Source organism: Aethalodelphis obliquidens, unplaced genomic scaffold (assembly GCF_003676395.1).
Source record: "Aethalodelphis obliquidens isolate GAN/ISIS:26980383/991018 unplaced genomic scaffold, ASM367639v1 scaffold1, whole genome shotgun sequence".
Classification (NCBI taxonomy): domain Eukaryota; kingdom Metazoa; phylum Chordata; class Mammalia; order Artiodactyla; family Delphinidae; genus Aethalodelphis; species Aethalodelphis obliquidens.
The window spans coordinates 52,351,075-52,375,640 of NW_020837945.1; the positions used below are offsets into that span (position 1 = coordinate 52,351,075).

The window sequence follows — 24,566 nt, forward strand, 5'->3', positions numbered from 1 at the left end:
CAAATGTAAATCTAGATCAGTGCACTATTTTGCATTTATGTTATATTCCATTAAAAATATTTTTAAAGCAAAAATAACTTTTTGGCAGGGAACAATGTTAAGGTATTGATTTTTAATCACCACAGTGCCACCCCTCCCCACCATCCTGGATTCCCTAGAATTTCAAAGAATAGTATATGGTTTTCTGGAATATTAAATGCAGACTAAAGAATATGGGCCGTGAGAATATGATCTGATAGAGTTCCTTTCAGTGTACTGCAGTGGGACTTTATTTTATGCATTATTATTGAGCACCTGCAACCTTCATGGTGCTGCAGTGAATTTCAAAATGAGCGAAATGTAGGCTTTTCCTTCAAATAGGTTGCAACATAGTGGATAAATTAAACTGATAATTTCCCTCTTTTGGAAAGAAATTAAACTTTAAAATACATGAATAAATATAAATGTCTAGAATTTAAGCTCCATGAGAGCAGGGTTTTTTCCTTTTATCAATTTGGATAGCCCACCCTAGAACAGCACTAGGCACAAAGTGGGCACTCAGTAGCCAATGAATGAATGACAAAAAATTATAAACACTGAAATATATATAGAAAAAAGGAAACAATGTATTTGGCTCTCATTTCTCTTCAGGGGGTTTGTGTAGAGCATTGTGTGGATACACACTCTAGTTTATATTTTTGCATTAATAAACATTTAGGTTCCTCCAGTTTTTTAGTATTCAAATTAATGCCGTTATCTTTATATACAGTCCTGCACTTGTGCCGAAACTAATTGTAGGAGGGAGTCTCAGTGGTAGAATTACTGGATCAAAGGGTATTAGCATTTTAAAATTTGATAGATACCATCAAATTGTACTTCCACAACTTCTCTTCAATTTAGAATGAAACTTAAACATTTTATGTTTTAATTCAAGGTTACCTTTGACAACCTGATGAAAGCTTTGAATTCTCTTTCTTTAAAAACAGATGTTTCAGTGTACAACAATATGGGAGTTTTTAAAATAACTTAGAGGGTTCATAGATGCCCTAATGTCCATTCATGGATCCTAAGTTAAGAAATTCTAACAAGCACAGTAAAATCTGTACATTTGCTGATGTAAAATTCACGAGGCATTTCTCAAAAAATAAAAATAAGGGTCTACAAATTAAATCGTTTCTGTTACTTTTAAATCATCTCTAAATAAAGTTTTTGCTTATAATTTAAAAGTGACCCCAAATGGAATCCAATGCTAGTGTTGATGATGAAAGTAAAGAAAAAGTAAAAAGGTGTTACAGTTTATTGCATTTCATTAGGAAAATTTTATGTGCATTTATGAATTTGGGAAAACTGCCAGTCTTAGGACATGTTCCTTATGAAGATAAAAGATCTAATCTGGGGCTTCCCTGGTGGCGCAGTGATTGAGAGTCTGCCTGCCGATGCAGGGGACACGGGTTTGTGCCCCGGTCCGGGAAGATCCCATATGCCGCGGAGCAGCTGGGCCCATGAGTCATGGCCGCTGAGCCTGTGTATCCGGAGCCTGTGCTCCGCAACGGGAGAGGCCACGACAGTGAGAGGCCCGCATACTGCAAAAAAAAAAAAAAAAAAGAACTAATCTGTAGAAATTTCTATAATAAAAAATGGAAAACTACCAATGGCATTTTTCACAGAACTAGAACAAAAAAATTCATTATTTGTATGGAAACACAAAAGACCCCGAATAGCCTCAGCAATCTTGAAAAAAAAAAACGGAGCTGGAGGAATCAGGCTCCCAGAGTTCAGACTATACTACAAAGCTACAGTAATCAAGACAGTCTGGTACTGGCACAAAAACAGAAATATAGACCAATGGAACAGGATAGAAAGCCCAGAGATAAACCAATGCACATAGGGTCACCTTATTTTTGATAAAGGAGGCAAGAATATACAATGGAAAAAACACAGCCTCTTCAATAAGTGGTGCTGGGAAAACTGGACAGCTACATGTAAAAGAATGAAATTAGAACACTCCCTAACACCATAGACAAAAATAAACTTAAAATGGATTAGAGACCTAAATGTAAGGCCAGACACTATAAAACTCTTAGTAGAAAACATAGGCAGAACACTCTCACATAAATCACAGCAAGATCCTTTTTGACCCACCTCCTAGAGTAATGGAAATAAATACAAAAATAAACAAATGGGACCTAATGAAACTTAAAAGCTTTTGCACAGCAAAGGAAACCATTAACAAGATGAAAAGACAACCCTCAGAATGGGAGAAAATATTTGCAAACAAAGCAACTGACAAAGGATTAGTCTCCAAAATATACAAGCAGCTCATGCAGCTCAATATTAAAAAAACAAACCACTCAATCCAAAAATGGGCAGAAGACCTAAATAGGCATTTCTCCAAAGAAGATATACACATTGCCAACAAACACATGAAAGAATGCTCAACATCACTAATCATTAGAGAAATGCAAATCAAAACCACAATGAGGTATCACCTCACACGAGTCAGAATGGCCATCATCAAAAAATCTAGAAACAATAAATGCTGGAGAGGGTGTGGAGAAAAGGGAAGCCTCTTGCACTGTTGGTGGGAATGTAAATTGATACAGCCACTATGGAGAACAGTATGGAGGTTCCTTAAGAAACTACAAATAGAACTACCATACGACCCAGCAATCCCACTACTGGGCATATACCCTGAGAAAACCATAATTCAAAAAGAGTCATGTACCACAATGTTTATTGCAGCTCTATTTACAATAGCCTGGACATGCAACCTAAATGTCTATATTGACAGATGAATGGATAAAGAAGATGTGGCACATATATACAATGGAATATTACTCAGCCATAAAAAGAAACGAAATTGAGTTACTTGTAGTGAAGTGGATAGACCTAGAGTCTGTCATACAGAGTAAAGTAAGTCAGAAAGAGGAAAACAAATACCATATGCTAACACGTATATATGGAATCTAAAAAATGGTTCTAAAGAACCTAGGGGCAGGACAGGAATAAAGATGCAGACATAGAGAATGGATTTGACATGGGGAAGGGGAAGGGAAAGCTGGGACGAAGTGAGAGAGTGGCATGGACATATATACATTACCAAATGTAAAATAGGTAGCTAGTGGGAAGCAGCCACATAGCACGGAGAGATCAGCTCAGTGCTTTGTGACCACCTGGAGGTGTGGGATAGGGAGGGTGGGAGGGGGATGCAAGAGGGAGGAGATATGGGGATATATGTGTATGTATAGCTAATTCACTTTGTTAAAAAGCAGAAACTAACACACCATTATAAAGCAATTATACCCCAATAAAGATGTTAAAAAAAAAAATGGAGTTTGCCATAAGAGAGAAAACCAAGTATCACTCAGTGCCTCTGCCTGGTCGGTCCCTGGCTATGACAGACTGGTGAAGTAGTTCTCATCTTCCCATTTATAGAAATTCAGTGTTCAGATCAGATGAAATTTCCTCCAAGAATCCTAAACCAATACCCTCAAGCTTTTTGCTGTGATTCCCTTCTCTGCTTTGCCATACCACTTTCTCTACCTAATAAGCAGCTCATACAAATTCCATCATGTTCCTTCAGGAGTAGGCCTCAGTATCTTATTTATATATTTCCCCCACAAAGAACATCTAGCACTCTGCCTATAATAGGTGTTCAGTAAATACTTGATGCATGTTTGAATGTATGAATAGATGATTTTTGAGATAGGCCTTGAAGGATATGTAGGAATTGAGCCAGAGCAGATGGTCCCAAGGAACAATGATAAAAAATGAAGCAGAGATGGGGTAAAGCCTAAACTAATTGAGAAGAATTGTAACTTATCCAGCCTCATAGATCATTCTGTGCTTAGAGTATAATGCGGCATGTGGTAAATTGAGAAGATAATTTTCAGCACAGCAAATACTGGTACTGTATTTTTTAAATTGTATTGTTTTTATAGTTCTCCCTTCTATGGCATAATATGGATTATTACATTGACCTATACATCACTAAAAAGATAAATATTTTGAGCACTTCCAAGTGACATGCCGAACTTGGAAGTAATATAAAGAACACATATATTAAAACATATTCCTGAGTACTAGCAATAATAATTTGGTAAGATGTTTTTTTCCCATCGAAATGTTATTCCACAGTGGAATAACACTTATCTAAAAGGTATAATATAATGCATTTATAAAATTATAGGAACTGATGAGAGAAAGAGAAAAGAAGAATTACTCTTTTTCTTATATGTAGGCATTACCCAATTATACCTACATTATAATATATAACACTTGTGAAAGGCAAGGTAGAAAGTAAAGTTTGAACAAATGTATTCCTACCTCTGATTAAGCAAAAACCCAACTTGACCCCCAAGTACCCAAGTTTATAAAGAGAAAATGAAAAAGGGGATAGAGGGGCTTTCCTGGTGGCGCAGTGGTTGAGAGTCCGCCTGCCGATGCAGGGGACACGGGTTTGTGCCCCAGTCTGGGAAGGTCCCACATGCCACGGAGCAGCTGGGCCCATGAGCCATGGCCGCTGAGCCTGTGCGTCCGGAGCCTGTGCTCCGCAACGGGAGAGGCCACAACAGTGAGAGGCCCGCGTACCAAAAAAAAAAAAAAAAAAAAAAAGGGGGAATAGAATAACTGTTTTCAGTATTTCTCAAAATGACATTCGATTCCCTCAGATGTCTTCTCCCACCTGCCATGCAGTCCAAGTTACTTGGGAATTATAGGCCCTTGTACCACACACACGCACACAGACACACACAAACAAATTTTACTTGTTATATATTACACGACCTTGACAAAAATATTAAACTCTTGTTTCATATAATAAATTTATGGGAGGAATTACGAGATAAGATAACTTTGTGTCATTGAATCATAAAATCAGGTTTGGAAGACTCTTTAAAGGCATCAGCTTTATTCTCTATCAGTAGAACTATGATATTTTATCATATCAGATAAAATATATATGATATGTACAGTTTAGAAAGCATATATAGTAGGTATAATTTGTGCTTGATTGTAGTATATGAAGTAGATTTGCTAAAACAGTATATTTTTTGTAATTTCTTGGATTGGATTGGATCCCAATATTTCAAAGTTAGAAATCAATCCTCCTATTATAGTTTAATATAATATGTTTCTGTGAGGAAAACAAATTTCATAATAACCAATGTTACTATGTGCCATTGCTTCCTCCATCCCTTCATTCATATTCAGTGATTATTTAGTCCTACACTAAGATTCTGTTTTACAACAATGATCCCTTTATTGGAAACCACAGTTTTATCAAATGAGTGAAGGTCTAAATCAGTAGTTCTCAACTAGATGGGATTTCAGGGGGCAGTTTTGCCTCCCAGGGGATATTTGTCATGTCTGAGGATTTTCTTGTTGTCATAATGAGGAGAAGGTGCTACTGGCATCCAATGGGCAGAGACAGGGATATTGCTAAACGTACATAGGACCGTGCCCCACAATCGAGATTTATTCAGCCCAAAATGTCAATAGTAATGAGACTGAGAAACACTACATGTTTTAATTAGAGTTGTACATATCTTAATTCATTAATAAAGCAAATAAGGACACTAGCATGTTTATCTGTCAAAATCAGTCAAATAAATATGAACGTAATTTCTAAGGATAACTCTCATTTTTACCCACTTCCTCCCCAACAATTCATTTGCACAAATATATCTCTAAAATTTCTGTAGAACTGGAATTTAGTTTTTATGTTGTAAGCTCTGAGCCAATTATAATGTGATTAACCCTTCTATGGCACCTAACAGGGATACAGAGCTAAAAAGAGAAAAAAGCTTTCAAGGATGATGATGCTTTTAAAGTATCAGTGCAATAAAAAATAATTAACCATGCTAAATTACAGCATGTAAAGTAGACCCTGATGAATTCTGGTCCTATATTATTCTATATTATTTGCTGTACTTCTGCTTGAAACGTGGTAGCAGATTCTGATGTTTAAGTGACCTCAACTCAAATGTCTAGTTGTCAGCAATGCAAAGAGAATGATTACTCTGACCTTGATAGTCCTTAAGAATTACTTTATACAGAAAAAGAAATTCTCATCAATATTGCCAAAATTATTACAGTTTTATTATTTTACTTAGAAATATAAAGTGTTCACCTAACTTCAAAAGGTTGCCAGTCTGTTTCAGTGCCTCTTTAAATTATTTGCTATATAAAATGCATAACTATAATTATCTTGTACTTTATGATCACTTGCCTGAGAATTCTACGTGTGAGAATTATTTGGTCAAGAGATTATTCTTATGCTGTGTTTATCTCATTTTATTCCCACTGAATTCTCCTATATAGCCTTTCTAGGTTCTATTGTTCTTTACCTTTAGCGAATAACTCTTCATAAGAATCATTAAATTATTACACACTGCTTCTCAAATATAACACGTATTTTTTTTAAACATCTTTATTGGAGTATAGTTGCTTTACAATGTTGTGTTAGTTTCTGATGTGTAACAAAGTGAATCAGGTATATGTATACATATATCCCCATGTGCCCTTCCTCTTGCATCTCCCTCCCCCACTCCCCATCCCACCCCTCTAGGTGATCACAAAGCACGGAGCTGATATCTCTGTGCTATGCGGCTGCTTCCCACTAGCTATCTATTTTACAGAGGACAGGGAAGGGGAAGCTGGGACAAAATGAGAGAGTAGCATTGACATATATACACTACCAAACATATTTATGTTTTACTTTATGTCAGGACATTTTGATAGCAACAGTGATAATAATTCATAACACTATGTTAAAATTTTAAAACATTTAATACAAAAGGTGATTTAGCCCAGGTTAAAGTATCTTATGACATACAATATACAAGTAGACATAACACGTATAGCACAGAAATTCACACCCTTGTGCACACACACATTTCCTTCTATATTTTATATTTTGCCTCTTTGAGGAAGGACAGCATAGGCATTCTGTATTTGCAATTGTATCCAATAATCTCTATGCTACAAAACCATGAATAAATTAACCAACTGATATTACAGGGAGAGAATTGCAGGGGAATTCTAGTAGGCTAAATTTGATTCAGACTTGGCAATTCAAAGATAAAAATCTCTTGCTTCTATGAAAAGTATAAACAGGATTATTTGTGTTGACAGGTGCTTTGGGTCTCCCTGGCACTTCATCTCAAAGACTGAGACGTCTCTAGAAATCAGGATGCTAATTCACCACCAAATCACAGTAGTCTTTGTAGCTACTGTATCCCTAGGGGGTTAGAGATATTAGCCCTCCCACATGTGTAAGCCTTAGTTTTTCTATCAGATGAACCTGGAGCCCTTATACTCTTACCTGAAGAGGAAAGTTGATGATTATAACAAACTTGAAAATTATTTCTAAAATCATCATGACTGTGGCTCCTAATGCCACAAGTGATAATGCAAATGATTATCAGGTATTCTGCCTTAAGTCTGTGGACCAGGGCTTCTATCTGTAACTATTGCCTTTTTACCTACTGCCCTCATTCTTGTCAGATGTCTTATTTCCCTTGCATTTGCTGTGCTCTGAAGAGTCCTGTCCTGGATAATTTTGGATATCGAGCAGTCACTACAAGACTCAATCCATGAATTTTCAAATACTTTTAAAAACAACTCTTTGCTTTGTGCTCATCACAAGTAAGGAAAAAGTCACTTCTTAGTGTCATTTGCAGATCACATAGCACAAACAATCCTTAATTTCTCTTGAAATGGAAGGGAGAAATGTCCTCTCCTGTAGTTTAATCCATAAACTCGTAAGAATGTTGGCTTTGTGTTTGTTTCTCTTCAAGTAAGAGAGGGCCATCCAAGCCCAAATCCATTTTCCTTACACATCGAAGACAGTGTATGACAGACTTTGCAGTATTTGGTAGGAAAAAGAATTCTCAAAGTTCCAGTGTGGTCAACTCCTCCCTGGTTTTTAAAGATGCTAATTTGATAACCAAAATGGAAAGGATGGCACAAGATTCAAATGAAAAATCATCTTATTAGATGCCCAGTAAATGCCAGACATTGTCTCTGGGATACAATGATTAAAAATATATGGTTCTAAATTTTTAGAAATGCACAGCCTTCTGAGACTGACCCAGGAAGAAATAGAAAATATAAACAGACCAATCACAAGCACTGAAATGAAACTGTGATTAAAAATCTTCCAACAAACAAAAGCCCAGGACCAGATGGCTTCACAGGCGAATTCTATCAAACATTTAGAGAAGAGCTAACACCTATCCTTCTCAAACTCTTCCAAAATATACCAGAGGGAGGAACACTCCCAAACTCATTCTACGAGGCCACCATCACCCTGATACCAAAACCAGACAAAGATGTCACAAAGAAAGAAAACTACAGGCCAATATCACTGATGAACATAGATGCAAAAATCCTCAACAAAATACTAGCAGACAGAATCCAACAGCACATTAAAAGGATCATACACCATGATCAAGTGGGGTTTATCCCAGGGATGCAAGGATTCTTCAATATACGCAAATCAATCAATGTGATACACCATATTAACAAGTTGAAGGAGAAAAACCATACAATCATCTCAATCGATGCAGAGAAAACTTTTGACAAAATTCAACACCCATTTATGATAAAACCCCTGCAGAAAGTAGGCATAGAGGGAACTTACCTCAACATAATAAAGGCCATATATGACAAACCCACAGCCAACATCATCCTAAATGGTGAAAAACTGAAATCATTTCCACTAAGATCAGGAAAAAGACAAGGTTGCCCACTCTCACCACTATTATTCAGCATAGTTTTGGAAGTTTTAGCAACAGCAATCAGAGAAGAAAAAGAAATAAAAGGATTCCAAATCAGAAAAGAAGAAGTAAAGCTGTCACTGTTTGCAGATGACATGATACTATACATAGAGAATGCTAAAGATGCTACCAGAAAACTACTAGAGCTAATTAATGAATTTGGTAAAGTAGCCTGATACAAAATTAATGCACAGCAATCTCTTGCATTCCTATACTCTAATGATGAAAAATCTGAAAGTAAAATTAAGAAAACACTCCGATTTAACACTGCACCAAAAAGAATAAAATATCTAGGAATAAACCTACCTAAGGAAACAGAAGACCTGTATGCAGAAAATTATAAGACACTGATGAGAGAAATTAAAGATGATACAAATAGATGGAGAGATATACCATGCTCTTGGATTAGAAGAATCAACGTTGTGAAAATGACTCTACTACCCAAAGCAATCTACAGATTCAATGCAATCCCTATCAAACTACAACCAGCATTTTTCACAGAACTAGAGCAAAAAATTTCACAATTTGTATGGAAACACAAAAGACACCAAATAGCCAAAGCAATCTTGAGAAAGAAAAACGGAGCTGGAGGAATCAGGCTCCCTGACTTCAGACTATACTACAAAGCTACAGTAATCAAGACAGTCTGGTACTGGCACAAAAACAGAAATATAGATCAATGGAACAGAATAGAAATCCCAGAGATAAGCCCACGCACATATGGTCACCTTATCTTTGATAAAGGAAGCAAGAATATACAGTGGAGAAAAGAGAGCCACTTCAATAAGTGGTGCTGGGAAAACTGGACAGCTACATGTAAATGTATGAAATTAGAACACTTCTGAACACCATACACAAAAAATAAACTAAAACTGGATTAGAGACCTAAATGTAAGACCAGACAGTATAAAACTCTTAGAGGAAAACATAAGAAGAACACTCTTTGACATAAATCACAGCAATATCTTTTTTGATTCACCTCCTAGAGTAATGGAAATAAAAACAAAAATAAACAAATGGGACCTAATGAAGCTTGAAAGCTTTTGCACAGCAAAGGAAACCATAAACAAGATGAAAAGACAACCCTCAGAATGAGAGAAAATATTTGTAAATGAAGCAACTGACAAAGGATTAATTTCCAAAATTTACAAGCAGCTCAATATCAAAAAAAACAAACAACCCACCCAAAAATGGGCCTAAATAGACATTTCTCCAAAGAAGATATACAGATTGCCAACAAACACATGAAAGAATGCTCAACATCATTAGAGAAATGCAAATCAAAACTACAATGAGATATCATCTCACACCAGTCAGAACGGTCATCATCAAAAAATCTACAAACAGTAAATGCTGGAGAGGGTGTGGAGAAAAGGGAACCCTCTTGCACTGTTGGTGGGAATGTGAATTGGTACAGCCACTATGGAGAACAGTATGGAGGTTCCTTAAGAAACTACAAATAGAACTACCATACGACCCAGCAATCCCACTACTGGGCATATACCCAGAGAAAACCATAATTCAAAGAGTCATGTACCAAAATGTTCATTGCGGCTCTATTTACAATAGCCCGGACATGGAAGCAACCTAAGTGTCCATCAACAGATGAATGGATAAAGAAGATGTGGCACATATATACAATGGAATATTACTCAGCCATAAAAAGAAACGAAATTGAGTTATTTGTAGTGAGGTGGATGGACCTAGAGTCTGTCATACAGAGTGAAGTAAGTCAGAAAGAGAAAAACAAATACCATATGCTAACAGATATATATGGAATCTAAGAAAAAAAAATGGTCATGAAGAACCTAGAGGCAAGACAGGAATAAAGATGCAGACCTACTAGAGAATGGACTTGAGGATATGGGGAGGGGGAAGGGTAAGTTGTGACAAAGTGAGAGAGTGACATGGACTTATATACACTACTAAACGTAAAATAGATAGCTAGTGGGAAGCAGCCACATAGCACAGGGAGATCAGCTCGGTGCTTTGTGACCACCTAGAGGGGTGGGATAGGGAGAGTGGAAGGGAGGGAGACGCTAGAGGGAAGAGATATGGGAACATATGTATAACTTGAAATTAACACACCATTGTAAAGCAATTATACTCCAATAAAAATGTTAAAATATATATATATATGGTCCTCTTCCTGCTGTGATTGTGCTTTCATCATGCTAATACATTATGTACTTAAAAGTCATACAGCTTTAAAATCAATTATAAAAATTATAAAATTTTTAAATTTTTAAATCAATTGTAAAATATAAAATTATAAAATTTGGTGTATATTAAAGTTCTTTAGAGAAGAGGAAAGAAAAATGGTCTGTAAGAAAGAGCAAAGCATTACATTTTTTGGAAAAGGAATTTTTTATTTCCCTGTGCCTAGCGAAGGATTCACCTCATTGGTGTGTAAGCTGTGTAAACTGTTTTCACTCCTTGAACCATGTTTTCACTCCTTGAACCATGGAGTTCATGGGAGCAGTGTCAGTTGTCAAAAGAAGATATGTTTTTATAATTATAGTAGATAATTAGAGGTGCATGTCTTACCATAATTTAAGAAGAGATTCACATTATCTTAGAGTTATTACATATTCAAGTGTCTTGGTATATATTGATGAAAAAAACAAAATATTAAATCACAAAATGGTTTCCATGGTTTGACAAACCTGCATGAACAGATCCTAAAATACATGATACGAGTTTCATATTTAATATCCAAAGTATTGTAGAAAACAAGTACTATATTGTGAAATAAAACAATTTCTTAACTGTCATCACTTTGCCTGTCTGCCACCACATATCTAAATCCTCACAAGTTTTATTTTAACAAAGCTGAAGAGACCTTATAGTCTTATGCTCTTCAATGATTTATAGTAAAAAGGAATTTAAAGTATGGTGGACACTAAACAATTAAACATTATTGATGGAAAATTGTAATTTTTTAACATCTTTATTGGAGTATAATTACTTTACAATGGTGTGTCAGTTTCTGCTTTATAACGAAGTGAATCAGTTATACATATACACATATCCCATATCTCTTCCCTCTTGCGTCTCCGTCCCTCCCACCCAGTAATTTTTCATTATAAAACAGAATGTAATAAAAATTTTAGTAAAATTTTGTCTCTAATAGCAAGTTAAAAACACATTCTCATGGCTTATACTTTGTATTCTTTATTTTAACAATGTTAAAAATTCTGGAAAGTAGTTGTGCAGTATATTTACATGAAATTTGTGTTCTTTGTAATGCTTTTGTTCACTGGAGCAAAATTGATTTAGAGGAAAATAGATTCCTCAATTGACAGAATTTTAAAATAGGAATTTTATTACCTTTTCTTTCTTTACTAAGGTTAATGATTTTTATCCCTATATGAAATTTTTATATGTTGTGGTTGATGGGTAACAGAGAGAGATAGTATCCACCGTATCTTGTTTCTTCAGAAAGTCATAAGATGGTCTTATTCATGTGTTGTAAATTGCCTTAGCTTTGCACTTTAGCACCACCTGGTGGACAAAATATCATTTCTTTTTCTTTTCAGTTTAAAATAAAGTTAGCCCCTTAACACTCTATGTCCAACTGTGACATATCTTAACAGGTATTTAATTGTAAATGTATCTAACTTTGAAGATAGTTGTAAACAAAATAAGGTAAAAAGATCTGATATATTTCCTAAGTACTATACAATTGCCAAGTTAAATGTCTATGTTTCTTTAAACTTCATAAATATATACAGATTTGAATAGTATGTTACATACATATGCAAAAATGTGGGTATTGTTGATAATTTAATTATTGATCATCACATTCTTTTCAATAAAGAATTAAATAAGACCAGGAAGTTTTCTTTACCTTAGTAGCAAACTATTGCTTAAGTTGGATTGTCTACCCAAAAAACAGTGTAATCACTTCATGAAGAAATTTCATACTACAAATACTTTTCTTTTTTTTTGGCTGCCACGCAGTTTGCAGGTTCTTTTTTTCTTTTTCTTTTGCAGTACGCAGGCCTCTCACTGTTGTGGCCTCTCCTGTTGCGGAGCACAGGCTCCAGAGCGCAGGCTCAGTGGCCATGGCTCACTGGCCTAGCCACTCCGTGGCATGTGGGATCTTCCCGGACCGGGGCACGAACCCGTGTCCCCTGCCTCGGCAGGCGGACTCTCAACCACTGCGCCACCAGGGGATCCCCAGTTTGCAGGTTCTTAGTTCCCCGACCAGGGATTGAACCCGCGCCCTCAGTAGTGAAAGCGTGGAGTCCTAACCACTGGAGTGCCAGGGAATTCCTTACAAATTCTTTTCCTGTTAATATTTTATGTATAATTAAAATGAAAACTAGTATTTTAACCATTAATACTGTAAAGCAGGACATTTTCATGCTCATTTTGCCACTTATATTTAAGATTCAGTTGTGGTCTTATATGTATTAGTTCTCAGTTTTTAAATTTTTCCAAATTTAAGCTTAACAATATTTTCAAATGAAAAAAACAAACATATTTAAAGCTAGTTTTGAGAATTTTAAGCATGTTAATCTCTTTGTATAGTCCCACATTTCTATGAAATATAGTGAAGTTTTTTCTTATGAAATATAGTGAAGGTGAAAATAAACCCTCAGATTCCACACTGTTCCTTTGGCATATACTACTTATCTATTCCTCGCTAAACTGAGAGGTTTATAGATTTGAATTATGTAACATTTGAAGCCTTAGTAGCTAAATAAGAGCTGTTGATATTTATAGGAAATATGTTCTAACTACATACTTTGTTTTATGTCATTTAAGATAAAATTATAATACATAACCTTCATTAAGAAATGCATCTTGAGGCTTCCCTGGTGGCGCAGTGGTTGAGAGTCCGCCTGCCGATGCAGGGGACACGAGTTCGTGCCCCGGTCCGGGAAGATCCCACATGCCGCGGAGCAGCTGGGCCCATGAGCCATGGCCGCTGAGCCTGCGCGTCCGGAGACCATGCTCCGCAACGGAAGAGACCTTTCAACAGAGAGAGGCCCGCGTACCGCAAAAAAAAAAAAAAAAAAAAAGAAATGCATCTTGAACTGAAGTTATTTACTTTATTTCAAGAAAACATTTAAACTCTTCTCTCTCTTGTGTTCCTTTTTTTCTAAAGGTCTTGGATGGTATACTGTAAACTCAGCATATGGAGATACCATTGTCATGCCTTGCCGACTCAGTGTACCTCAGAATCTCATGTTTGGCAAATGGAAATATGTAAGTGTGACCTACCTTGGACTTGGTTAATTGCCTCTAGTTTTTGAAAGAAAATTCCTTCTGTGAGTAGATGTGAATTTCAAGTTAACGTAATGACAATATTCAACTGTGGATATAAATGTAAAAAGGTGAAATTAATGTGTCGAATATTTCAAAAGAATAATCCCTAAGTCTTACATAACAAATGCTATTTTAAAATAAAGCCAGTAAACAGGTAATTCTTAGCTCAAATTAGTCTGAAAGATTCACCCTGAAGTGTTTGAGGCAGAAGAAAAGGCAGAGTTCCAGGGTAAAATCAGTGGAGTATAGGACAGAGCTTAGTGGAAGATGGCAGCCTTTCTCTACACACTCATGTTTTGTTTGGTGTAGTTACTGCAAAGGCAAGATGCACCAGAAGCCAGAGCATTCAAATGTTCACTGAAAATTAGTCATCAGTATTAGAAGCCTGTTACTGGTACTTGGTCTTAGAACTCAGTCGAAGTGGTAGGTCCTTTCAAAATTTAACATTGCTGATTTTACTCATTTTTTGCAGGTAGCAAAATCATATTTTCCCAGGTATCAAGGTACCGATGGGTCTGGAAATGAAGGGTAGATATCCTGGTAGGTGATGTGGAAAGGCTAGGTAACTTTGATAAAATATCTCAATTTCATTACCAAGACCAACAAAAGGTGTCTGTGTGGCACAATTTCCCAGTGCTAGATCACATGAGACTCACAATGGTTTGCAAGCTTAAAAAGAGGACATATATTTCATTGAACACAACTGGCAAATTTTCCCTAGGTCCATGAAATGTTAAAAGGTATTTGAATAGGAAAAGGATTTGATGGTCCAATATTTTTTTTTGACTTTGGGCATAGATTTTTATTATGTATTATTCTTACACACGTAAAAAAAAGCAGAATTAATTGGTTGATATATTCCTGAAAGCATCTTACACTTCTGAATTACTTCAAATCCAATCACACTTCTATATTACTTTAGTTCTTGTGATGGTCCAATAATTTTTGAAAAGTTTTTTTACTGCAGTACTTCTCAGAGCCTTTCCTATATTAAGATACATGATGAATTGTCTGAGTTCATTCATTTCTTAAGTTTATTGAACCACACAACTTTTCCTCTCAGATATCTGCAAGAACAAACGTTGTGCAGAATAGAAATGTACGTAAGTTGCACTCCAGGGGTAGTATAACACAATCTTTTAAAATCTGGTTGTGAAGTCAGACTGACATGTTCTACCATGTGTTGGCTGTGGGATTCTGGATGAGTGAATTAATCCCCATTTTCTCATAGAAAAAAAATGAAATAATAATAATCTTCCTTATAGTGTTGTGAAGGTTACATGAAGTAACTCATATCAGAATACTTACCTAGTACTTGGCACATGGTAATTGCACGAAAAGTGTAAGTTGTTATGAGTGTGGGGCTACTAAGCTCTAAACACACTGTGTGAAGGTCAGGTGAAGGCAAAAGAAGGAGGTGAGGTAGCATAGCACTTCCCTGATCCCTCCTCCTGTTATCCAGCTCACACTGGGTAATTTTTAACTATTTCTGGCTCCCTATAAAAATGGAAATATGAAGTTAAGGCCTATGAGGACAAAGTCTATTAGCACCCCTAAAATTCCAAGGGTCTGGGAGACTACCACCTCATTCACCATTGAGTCAAACTTAATGCTAAAATAAATGGAATACAGTGGTGAAAACTTCTGTGATTATAGACATTACTGATGCCCAGGAAATAATTTTCACCTAAATGTAACTGGCACAATGGCAATGAAAACAAATAATAATGACAATTTTCTAATTGTTAATGAAATAAAAACCTTCAGTAATAAACTGATGAGATACATTTGAAGTACCATATGCTCTAAAAGCAGTCCTGATTCGCAGACATACTCTACAACCTCTAATTTAATGTAACCTAAAAGACAAAGAGCAGATTTGGAAAGAGTGAAAGGGAGCAAACACAGAGGAAAGATGGATTAGTTTCTCTCTTACTGCACCGTAATCTCCCTGTGAATGGAGATCATAACTCCCTGTGCACCCCGCCCTACCTCATTCCCACCACCTCTTCACCAGCATCTGCCTCTGTGCCTTGTACAGAAGAGGCATCTATGGCTGTCGAGAATGATATAGTGTAGTTATAATGGAGCCAGGCTGTGGAGCTCCAGTCTTGGCCCTGCTCAGATACACTGGCTGGGGCAATGGACCAGTTATTTAACCAATCTCTGTCTCCATTGTCTAAAAATGAAGACAATATTATGTGTAATTTACAGGGTTGTTATGAATATTAAATCCATTAATGCATAGAAAGCCCAAAGAAAGTACACTGGCATACAGTTAAGTGCTCGAAATTTAATAACTATTATTTCTTGCATAAGTGAACAAATGTATTATAGAAATTTAAGATACTGGTCTAACGTATTTTTCTTAATGAAGGAATGATTTAATACAAGGATTTGCATTGTAAACCTGTGGCAAAATTAAAAGATTTAAGGAGAATATTACTGATGTATTCAGATATTCAACCAGCTAAACCTTTTGGACTCCAAGATTAGCTTAGTAATTGTCTTAGTCAGCTTGGGCTGTTATAACAAAATACCACAGACTGGATAGTTTAAACAACAGTCTTTTATTTCTCACAGTTCTGGAGGCTGGGCAGTCCAAAATCAAGGTGCCAGCTGATTCACCTCTTGCGGAGGGCCCTCTTCCTGATTTGCTGACAGCTGCCACTTGCTATGTGCTCACAAAACCTCTTCTTTGTGTTCTCATTGAGAGAGAGAGCTCTCACGTTTCTTCCTCTTCTTATAAGGGCACTAATCCTATCATGAGGGTACCATCCCCATGACCTCATCTAAACTTCAACACCTCTCAGGGGCCCACCTCCACTAATCCCACATTGGGGGTTAGGGCTTAGGCATATAAATTTAGTCCATAACATTAATAAATATTAATAATTTTTAAAATGTTACTCCTTATAGCACCTTGAAATTTTTCATGCATTTTAGAATGTTTTATCATATTTTATTTTCTCAAAGGCCTTGTGAGGTAAGTAGAAGAGGGATTGGCCCTTATTTTAGATTATTGTTAGTATTTAAGAGAATGTTTGTGGGAGCAGAGAAAGAAATGAATTATGTCTCAGTGCTCTTGGCATAATTGTATATGCCAGATTTTATATGAAAACCCTTCGAGCTAAGTTTTAAGATTCAGATAGCAAAACTATGGGTTTTAGTGATTAATCTAATTCTGTTGCTTAATGGACATGATCATTTCACAAGGGCAAATACTGTTCCTCTATGAAGACTCATTAAGCTATGTTAGGTGTAAAGGTCAGCTATGCCAGTTCTGGCTGAAACTGAAAAGTGTGGACACATAAAGTATGTGGATTAAAGTAATGAACATGCTAAAGATAATTGCCCAGGATTTCTAAATGAGTGTTTGAAGCTCAAGTGTATGCTTGCTCTGATAGTTAGCTGAAAATCCTTTTGTAACATAATACTTATATGTTTGTTTTCATCTATATTTTTTCTTTTACATTAGACATAAGGCCAACCCTTGTCATTTTCAAAACAGTTACTAATTCTGTCCTCCAGATGCAAGAAAAGCTTGGATTCCTAAAGTTCTGTCCTTTCATTTTTGTATATTTAAATTGATACCTGTAAAAGAACTTAACAGCTTCTCTTCTTATGAAGAGTAATTTTCTATAACCAAAGATTTATATGAGGCACTTATCTAAAATTATTCTTCTTGGACCAAACTACAAATTTTGATGGAATAATACGGCCAAGAAAATTTTGTCGTTCTGGCTGTAATCCTGAAACATCTAAATATGCCTGTTTTTAAAAAATGTATTGTTATTTCAATTTTTAGGAAAAGCCTGATGGCTCCCCAGTATTTATTGCCTTCAGGTCCTCTACAAAGAAAAGTGTGCAGTACGACGATGTACCAGAATACAAAGACAGACTGAACCTCTCAGAAAACTACACTCTCTCTATCAGTAACGCAAAGATCAGTGATGAAAAGAGATTTGTGTGCATGCTCGTAACTGAGGACAACGTGTTTGAGGCACCTACAGTAGTCAAGGTGTTCAGTAAGTAGTCTGCAGTGTAACTGCTAAGTGGGATTGATGGCTGGTACTAGAAAATGTTCTTTGGAAAGAAGACTGAACTCTCTGTAGTGTCTCCACAGTAGGCATCTATGTAAGAGGACTTCTAGAGATCTTCATTCTGCTCGTGCATGCTGTCAGTGAGGAAAACAAAAAACCTGAAATGCAAATAGGAGCTTTACAATGAGGAAATAAAAGAATATTCTGTTGTTTCGTTGGGTAAAATTTCCTGTGATATGAAGTACTGCTAAATGAAAACTGACATGTGATCCTTTACTTTCACTGACGTACAAATCAATGTTCTGTGATAAATATTGATACATAGATATATAATACCTGCACATATTCATGCATATCATGCTTACATATATGTGCATTTGGCTAAACCATATAAAAGTTGCCATTTGATATGTAAAAACAATAAAATACAAACAGGAGACCTAAGTTTTCTATATATGTATATACATGTGTGTGTACACACACACATTTTGACCTTTAATGCTTAATGCTTGTTGATTTACTTCTTGAGACTGTTCAAGCGGTTTAGAAAATTGCCCTAAAATAAAGAAGTTCACCCCACTCTAAATGTGTACATGGAATCCACCAAGGGGAAAAAGTAGAGGAGGGTTGGAACAAGAAAAGGTTGTAGAAGAAACTTGGAATAATTACTGGAGGTTACTTTGCTTCATGATGATATATAGTTAATGTGTGTGTACAACTAGCTATGCAAATGAATGACTTGAGAAGTTCTAATTAAAACTTTTTATCTTTTAATATTCTAATAAAATATCCCACCTTCATTACATCTTAATATCTTAGAAATTACAGGGAGAAAAATAGGTCTCAAAAGTTTCAGAATGCCAGTCTTTTTTAATTAGGGAAGAAGGTCTCACTTTTCAGTTTTTTCCTCTGCTTTCTGATAACTTGACAGCACCTAGAAATTATGAAAATAAACAGGGAAGAAAGAAACCCAGAGGGCCTTGCTACTACAGCAATTAACCGTGGATTTTTCCTGTTTCTCTCGTAATAGCCTATACAACTAAGTAGGACTGTCCCTTAAGCATTTATATGGACTTCAGTGCTCCTATGGACTCATGACAAGGATTCAAAGAGTGCTTATACTATCAAGGAGACCTTTGTTCTCCCGAAGAACCTTGTAAAAGCATGGTACACGTTTCAGTTTATTACCTTTCAGCTTAGAAGGTACTTTCCAGAAACCATCCACTCAACTCAATCATTTTATGGATCAAACGAAGTACCAAGCGTTTCCCAGTTATGCCCCCTTCCATTAAACACCCCGGATAATCTCCATCCTGTATTTGCCAAAGTCCCATGTATTTTTTCTTTCTTGTCTTTTATTTCACTTTGATGTTATTAGGAAGATGGATGGTGTGCTGCTAAAAACACTTTTTCTAAAGAGAGCAACCAAAATCTTTTTATTAGGCCATGACATCGTAAATATAAGTACACAAGAATGTACTGCAGTAGGTACAGAGATTAAGTCACAGCATTTTAAAGTTATGTGTATTGATTTGTCATTGACATGTTTCTTTGTTATTATGTTAAAATTACCAAATATCAAGACAGTCTACAAGAAAGTTGAGAAAATTCAGGTTGTTCCATTTCGAAGAAACATTTGTGACAATTTTCAGAATATAATTTTTTTAATGCCATAAAAGTTCATTTGGCCTAATTTGATAAAATTTGTAAGCTGTTTTGGAATACAGAGGATTTCTATGGCTATAAAAACAAACTTACACCCTGCATACCATCAGCTCCCCCTACCCGCTTCTCTTTTGAATGTTGTTGAAAACAAAGTGATTCTCAGAAACAGAATTTGCATTCCAGGCTCTGGGCCAGAGAGAATTTAAATAGACAAGTTACACACTTTTGAAAATGGGGTTTTATACTAGAAACTGTGGGACCCTCCAAGTCCAATTAAATAAACAGCACAGCTCGTGATAAAGAAAGAGTTTGCAAGAGCATATAAGGGCTTTGCTTTTTTAAAAATAATGAATTTACACTGGATCATTATTTGTGAAGCAAATAGCAGCTGTGACATGGAGGCTTTCATTCTACACATGTATATATTGCAATCACTTAAGAGTTACTAGGCTCATCAATCAGTCCTCTGTTTCCTTCTGTCGAGTCACCTAGCACCTAGCAACGTGCACTGTGTACCACACAATGAGTGTGGTTAATGTGAGCTAATCCCAGATCAGTTTGCTGCGGTGTCCTCCTGATGAACACAAACTGTTTTTATTCAAACTAGAGGCCATGACTGATGACTTTATTACTTCTGATGTAAGTTTGTTTATTCAGTTTTAAGCTATATCTCAGATGCAAGAAGTCATGCCCATAAAGCAGACCAGATCCAAGTAAGTCCCATGCTTTGTCACCACTAATGAGGCATTTTTGTTTGGTTGGTTGGTTAGTAGTTGAATGGCATCAAAATCAAACTGTTTGCATTTAATGCACATTTGAAGTTAATAAAATCATCCCTTAGCAAGAGTAGATCTTAGAGGTTGAATGCTTGCCCAGAGAGCCAAATGGCTGTTGGTGGTACAATGGAAAAATCACTGAACTGGTCATCAGGAGATCTGGCTTTGTTAGATGTGCTGCTAATTTCTGACCTTGGGCAAGTGACTTCACCAGTCAGGGCAGGGGCTTCGATTCCCTCATCATCAGTAAATAAGTACTTTGGATTAGGCGGTAGTTTTCCCACTCTGTTCCTAGGATCCTCTTGACGTGCTAATGAATAGGGCTGAGGTGGGTGAGGAGCTGCTTCTACTTGATTAGCTATAATTCGCCCACTCAATATTTCGAAGTTTTTTCATGATATTTTGTTCAGGGGGAAAAAAGGGAGAAGGGCTTGAGTGCTAAAAAGCATTTGAAAACCACAATCCAGCCTAATCTTCTGCACTGGTGTGTGTGGTATTAAAAGGAAGATTGTTTCCGTGACTTCCACCTGGACCAACCAGCTCTAGTGATGGTTGACATCACAGTTATTTGAGCTTTCATTGGGACACTGTTCTCAATGTTTTATCAAAACTGAGCATCCCTCCTCCCACCCTCCCTGTGAAAGTTATTCAACTTTCAACTGCAAGTCATTTTTATTTTTTCAGAATGAAGGAAGCAGAAAATACCTTTTAACAAATGAGATCTACACTGTATATTTCATTTTGATTCTTTAAATATAAAAAATACCTTTTCCCATCTCATAAGGAAAATAAACTATGATTTCATGCTCACAGTGATTTACATAAAGTACATCAAGAGTTGATTGCTGACAAAGTACTGAGAGAAGCACCCTTGACTCAATGTAACCAGTGCACCTGCCTTTTCTTGCTCTCCTCCCATATCCAATTGAGCCACATCCTCTGTGTGAGGTTATTGAGAATAACACTCATGCATTTGGGTGATATAGAGCAGTTTTGCATTCATCACTCCATCCTCAACTGGCTGTGAAACTCTTGACAAAATTATTTTACTAATGCAAATAAATTTGTAGTATGACTTTCCCTTTCAATTCTATACTTAGTTATGAATCCTTGAATCGTATTAAGACATAATTCACACAAAGTTTTTTTAAAACACTTTGGAATCAATATGCAATTTTGCTAAAATAGTACACATCCTCTTTTATGGTCTTCTAACTAATACTCATGGATTGTTACAAGCTAATATAAGAGAAAGTTACATACAAAATATGTATTTAATATAGAGGGTTTGAAACAAAAGTTTGAGAAAATAACTCAGAGAAATGCAATAGGTATTACCATTATTTTCTCAGTACCCACTGTGACTCTCTCTTCTAAATGGAAAAGTGAATAACAGTACAAAGAGGACTAAATTTTTAGCATACTTTCATCAGGTTTTCCTGGGTTTGCTGCAGTTTTATTTTATTGAAATAAGAATAAATTTTAGAAAGTGTTTATGGAAAGAAAGCACACATGGCCATGTGGAAAAGACTAACAATTGTAACACATCAGTATTTATGGTTATATGGGGTTTATAAGTCAAAGTAGAGGAATATATTTGACATTAGAGGAAGTATGTTCCAACTGAAATGGTATCTGATTTTGGTGAGCTAGAAATTAGTACAACTTAACAAAACTGCCCATCCTCATATTCTATTAAGAGCCTAATTTTTTGGAGAATTTTTTCAAATCTCTCTATATATTCCAGGCATAGATAGTACTGAGGAAACAAAAAACTATTTGCTCTTTTTTTCTTGTTAATCTTGACACTTGATCAACCACAAAAATTAATTTAATATCTTACCTCTCTTGAGCTTTCAGAGAGGTGTCACTGAATAACTGATTTTAGTTCCCAGAGAACTTACATTTACTCAAGCTCCAAGATTTTTGTTCTGTTTAAATATTTTGGATGTAGCCCTCTCTCAAAGGTATTAGACATTTGCCATAAAACATTGAATTCTGAACATAATTTAAGGTTTTTTCAATAACTCAGAGTTGTAATTATGAACATTAATGATGTTACATTAAGATAATGGTAAAACCAAGACTTACTGATGTGTATTGGAGAAGGCTTTAATCCCCTACCACATGTTTCCCAGGAACTGCTATTTACGTCGTTTTGATTTTTATAATTTATTTTTTCTAATTGAAAAACATTTTTTAAATTGAAGTATACTTGATTTACAATATTATATTAGTTTCAGGTGTACAACATAGTGATTCAATATTCAATATTTTTATATTTCCCTGTGCTTCACAATATATACCTGTTACTTATTAATTTTATACATGGTGATTTTTACCTCTTAACCCCCTGCACATATCTTGTCCCTACCCCTTTTCCTTTCCCTACTGGTAACCACTAGTTTGTTCTATATATCAGTGAATGTGTTTCTGTTTTGTTATATTCATTCATTTGTTTTCTTTTTTATATTCCACATATTAGTGATAACATACAGTATTTGTCTTTTTCTGTCAGACTTATTTCACTAAACATAAATACCCTCCAGGTCCATTCATGTTATTGCAAATGGCAAAATTTCAGTATTTTATATGGCTGACTAGTATTCCATTAGGGGTGTGTGTGTGTGTGTGTGTGTGTGTGTGTGTGTGTGTGTGTGTATACACACATGTAACAACTTCTTTATGTGTAATGGACACTTAGGTTTCTCCCGTATCTTGTGTATTGTAAATAATGCTGCTAAAAACATAGGGGTACATGAATCTTTATGAATTAGAGTTTTTCTTTTCTTTGAATATATGCCAGGAGTGAAATTGCTGGACCAGTTTTTTATATTTTGTCAGTTTTTTCTATTTTTGGTCACATTCCTAACAATCAGGTAGCCAGGTGCCACTTCTTGTTTGTGTTAATATAATTGTCTGTTATGCTTCTCTATTTTTCTATGTTTCTTTTTTCCATTTTTTTAATCTTTCTTATATTTTCTTTCCAATCTGTGCATTTAGAATATAGATAATCGCTCTTCAGAAAATTGTATCAAGAGAATTATACTTCTAGAATTAATAGTAAATAGGCCTCTTATAATTAAAGTGTAAGCTCAACAGATAGGCAGATTCACTATTATTATTAATTATTCTAATTTCTAATATAAAACAATTGCAAAGGGAAAATTAACTCAGGATGTTAACCTGAAGAAGCCTACATTATTTTTGCATACAATCTTGGTGATACCCATCTTGCTGTTCCAAAGACTTTTTGTCTTCATCCTTGTTTTCTATAATGGTCTGGGTAGGTAACATGTCTGATAACTGAATTCCAAATTGAGTAATAATTATACAAAAGCAATTTAGTTTAGTTTGGTAGTCAAAATTAAAAGTATAGAGATGGTAGACAATAAGACTATAGAAGAGAGAATAGCTGGTTGTTTTTGTCTATTTATTTGAAAATAGAATAGTTCTCCATGAGACTCACAAAAATCAATGACAATGAGACAATATCCATTTTCTATAGACTAATTGTTAGAGCTAATTAAAAAGTTTAAAAATCCATCAATGATAGATAACTGATAGCTAAGAAAAAATAAGTTTAAATAATACCTTCTTGCTGCAATTTGTAATCAGTTTTTCCCGAAGCCTCTATTAGAATTTATGCTTACAGAACTTCCTATATTTAAAACGCTTCTGTCCATTATCTCAGGTTCCAAATGTGAAAGATTTTCTCACATTTATAGTTTCATAATATAACTTCATTTAAAAGATAAGGTGTGAGATACACAGGAAACTTGGGCTTCTACATCCCTTAGCCACTTTGCATTTCCCATGATTTTAGAGCAGTGATTCTTAAACTCCACTGTGCCCAAGAATCCCCAATGGAACTTGTTTAAAAAGTAGGTTTATAGGATTTTCCCCAGATATGCTGATTTAGTTGGCCAGGTAGAGCCCAGAAATCTGCATTTTAAATAAGCACCCCTGTGATTCAGATTCATGTGGACTCAGGTTTTCATCTAAGGAGATGGAAATTATTAAGTAGAAAGTGCACATGGTAACCA

General features: G+C 35.6%; 1 protein-coding gene across 2 annotated transcripts in view; it reads left to right on the forward strand.

Annotated features, from left to right (window-relative positions):
- The window catches only part of ALCAM (activated leukocyte cell adhesion molecule), a 201,772-nt gene that overhangs the window by 128,787 nt on the left and 48,419 nt on the right, over nucleotides 1–24,566 (forward strand). For both annotated transcript variants that reach the window (XM_027104028.1, XM_027104027.1), the window contains exons 2-3: nucleotides 13,876–13,976; nucleotides 17,845–18,064. In XM_027104028.1, the coding sequence (XP_026959829.1) occupies nucleotides 13,876–13,976; nucleotides 17,845–18,064 (321 nt within the window). The remainder of the gene's footprint in view (nucleotides 1–13,875; nucleotides 13,977–17,844; nucleotides 18,065–24,566) is intronic.